Source organism: Lactuca saligna, chromosome 8 (assembly GCF_052625555.1).
Source record: "Lactuca saligna cultivar CGN05327 chromosome 8, ASM5262555v1, whole genome shotgun sequence".
Classification (NCBI taxonomy): domain Eukaryota; kingdom Viridiplantae; phylum Streptophyta; class Magnoliopsida; order Asterales; family Asteraceae; genus Lactuca; species Lactuca saligna.
The window spans coordinates 36,099,060-36,102,314 of record NC_136424.1 but is presented as its reverse complement, the minus strand read 5'-3'; the positions used below and the strand labels follow the sequence as shown (position 1 = coordinate 36,102,314).

General features: G+C 30.3%; 1 protein-coding gene across 1 annotated transcript; it reads right to left on the bottom strand.

Annotated features, from left to right (window-relative positions):
- Nucleotides 1-444: 444 nt before the first annotated feature.
- Nucleotides 445-1,696, bottom strand: LOC145009553 (PKS-NRPS hybrid synthetase cheA-like). Its single transcript, XM_078968230.1, has 4 exons — nucleotides 1,493-1,696; nucleotides 1,136-1,413; nucleotides 849-991; nucleotides 445-767 (listed from the first exon to the last, which is right to left on the bottom strand). Exons 1-4 carry the CDS (start codon nucleotides 1,694-1,696, stop codon nucleotides 445-447), a joined length of 948 nt encoding a protein of 315 aa, XP_078824356.1.
- Nucleotides 1,697-3,255: the final 1,559 nt, after the last annotated feature.

The window sequence follows — 3,255 nt, the reverse complement described above, 5'->3', positions numbered from 1 at the left end:
AAGTTCTGTTTATGCTTATGTTTCTGTATTGACAATGACATCCCAAATGTTTTAAAACGAATTAAAAATACTTTTCTTCTGAAATGCTTTGATAACGTATTTATCATATTTTACTGGGAACAAATTCCGCAACATTTTTATTAAAAGAGGTACTCTGATTTTTATAAAGCATAAACAAAATCGGTATTTTCAAGCTGTGAAAATGGGGATGTCACATATATCTATCGAATCTAATGGAATATACTCACCTGTATTGAAATACCATTAATATATAAAAATTCAATATATTAATTAAATTTAAAAAAAATACTTGTTGAATATACTCACCTGTGTTCATGTAAACTGATAGCATGTAAGCACATGGTAAGCCACAACTATGTTGTAGTTTACAACCATAGTTTGATGAGTCAATTTGATTTTCACTCAACCGATAAAGTTCCCTAACTAGTTTATCGAGAGCTTCATGTGACACTGAACCCTACAATAATCTAAAACATGGCAAGCGTGTTCCCATTTACGAACAATTCTACTCTTTTCAAGACCATCATGTATTGATGAAAGTTGAGACCTCACAAATTGATCAAGACAACCGATAAATTTATCATGAGAAGAATTTGTGCCATCCAAGGACTTCTTTAGATTTGAATGTGCGCTCTCACCTCTATTTGTAGTTCGTTGTCCAAAGTTGAGATGTTGATCGATCCAGACCGAGACAAACATTTCCTTATATTTGTTTAACCAAACTTCATCCAGATAATTCAAAACATCTGCAATTATATAAATGTTATTTTTCTATGAAAAGAGTCTAAAATCATAAATAACTAGTTAGAAAATAATAAGATTTGTACCTTGATATTTTCTCAACATCGATTGGAGTGTTTTGTAGTTTTCATTGTACACTATCCATGTTGGAGAGTCAACAAGTATAGTCCACATTATACGAAAGGCTTTCCACTCATCGTATATCTTGAATATTCTCCTCCAACGCTTTCTAATATTTTCAGTAATGTGTCATCTAGAAAGTAACCGAGTGGCACCGGGGAAAACTTGTTGACATGCGTTCATCAGTGTTAATTCCCTGTCTGTGGCTATAATGTGTGGGTGCATACACTTGTCAAGTGTGGACTTTAGACACCTTAACACCCAATTATAGTTCTCCTCCTTTTCATTAACGATAAATGCAAAAACTATGCTAAATGTATTGTTGGTTGAAGTTGTGCCAACAATCTGAACAAAAGGCATACCATATTTGTTGGTCTTGTATGTTGCATCTATAATCAAAATGTGTGGAAATTTCTTCCATATATTCAACGACCGTGGATGAATGAAGAAAAGATTTTCCAATTCATTTGAAATACTGTTTACCGAGAAATCCGTAACCAAATGGTTCTCGTTCAAAATTTCCATTAGAACCTATATTTAAATACTATTAATTAATAAAAAATTTAATATATAAATTAAATTTAAATTACTACTTGTTGGATATACTAACCTGCATTGGAGTTTTTCCGTAATTCCGGGATGAGCGAAGCTTGAGACGCTCATTGTATATGGTTTTTAGTGTAGAAACATTATTCTTGTCGCGCTCCTTTATTATTGAGAGTATGTCATGTGGTGTAACATTCTGATTTATCAAGTCAGCCACCAATTGTTTCTCGTGTTCTTTCAACCGCCTAGCAAAAGCATGTCCCTCCATATATTGTGCAGTTGGATGATTATGTTGATCACATATCACCCTGAGGGTACAACCATCATATTTTTTGATATACGAACCTACCAATTGAAAGTTACAATTGATTTTTTTGTTTCCATAATTTTTAATTGTTGCTTTGCTTTTGTATTCACGACCACGATCACAAATAAGTGTGATATAAGATACTACACCATTTTTTGCTTTTGATATTCTCATCACGACAACATAACCTAAAGAGAATGCAATGTTTTGCACCCATTCCATCAACTCATCACGAGAGTCAAATACCTATTAAAAAAACTTTGGTAACAAATTGTAACACACTGATAAAAAAATGGTAATATCATGATAAATATAATAACTGCGTGGAAGCAAACGATCATGTCGCCGTCATGTTCTCGACACCTTCATTTGAAATATTTCCATTCGGTTTCCACATTTTTTGTTAAACACTGCAGAAAAAATAAAGATTTATAAAAAATAAATTATATATGAAATACTAATTTAAAAATAAATATGTTTTATACAAATATTAGTAAATACTAATTTAAAAATAAATATGTTTTATAAAAATGCCCATTTCATTAAAAATGTGTGAGGCCATCTATTAGCCCATCTGTAAGCCCCAATATAGGTAGTGTTTGTTTTTTGTCTGCAGATCTGCGAGACGTCTTCTGTCTGCGCCGCGCAGACCACGCACAGACATTAGTCTTCGCAAACTGTTTGTTTTTTTGAAGACTGCAGACCTAAAAATGTCTGCGCGCCCTCTTCTTGGCGCAGATGTGGACCAGAGTCTTCTAACATCTTCAGACATCTTCTAGCTTAAAAAAACATATATATCTTTATTTTTTTTAAGTTTTTTTTTTAATTTATATTTTTTCCAACTTTATTAATGATAAACAATATGAAAAAAAAATTACAAAACTTAAAAAAAAACATTTGACGATACAAACATGATATTTTCAACAAATTTATAAATAAAAATTTATTATAATAATAGTCGTTGAAGTTGTTTATATAAATATGAAAAAAAAAATCATAATATATTCTTATATTTTTTTGCCAAAATTTTGTAAAACTTTATTTAATAGAGTATCATCAATTTCTCGAGAAAATATTTATCATACGTTTTTAATAGATTTATTTGAAAAAATCGAAGTTTATTTCCATCTATTTATGTATCAAATTCTTTGATCACTAATTATATGTTTAGTTATAACTTTGCAATCAAAGTTGTTGGTTTTTATCAAATATGTATATGAATTAATACCATTTTTATTTTTATTTTTTATATAATAATACATAAAAGTTGATCAAGATTCGTTATATATTTATAATAAAGTCGTAAAAATATATAACAAATTCGCTTTGAAGTTTTAAAAAATCAGTTTATTTAGATTTCAGTTTATTTTAATAGCCCGCAGATGTTAAAAAAACAAACAGTCTTCTTTTTTCAGACTGCAGACGTTTGGTCCACCTCTTCTACTGCAGAGGTCTACAGATGTGATCCGCAGACTGCAGACATTTTGCATAAGAAAAAACAAACAGCACCATAGTCTCCA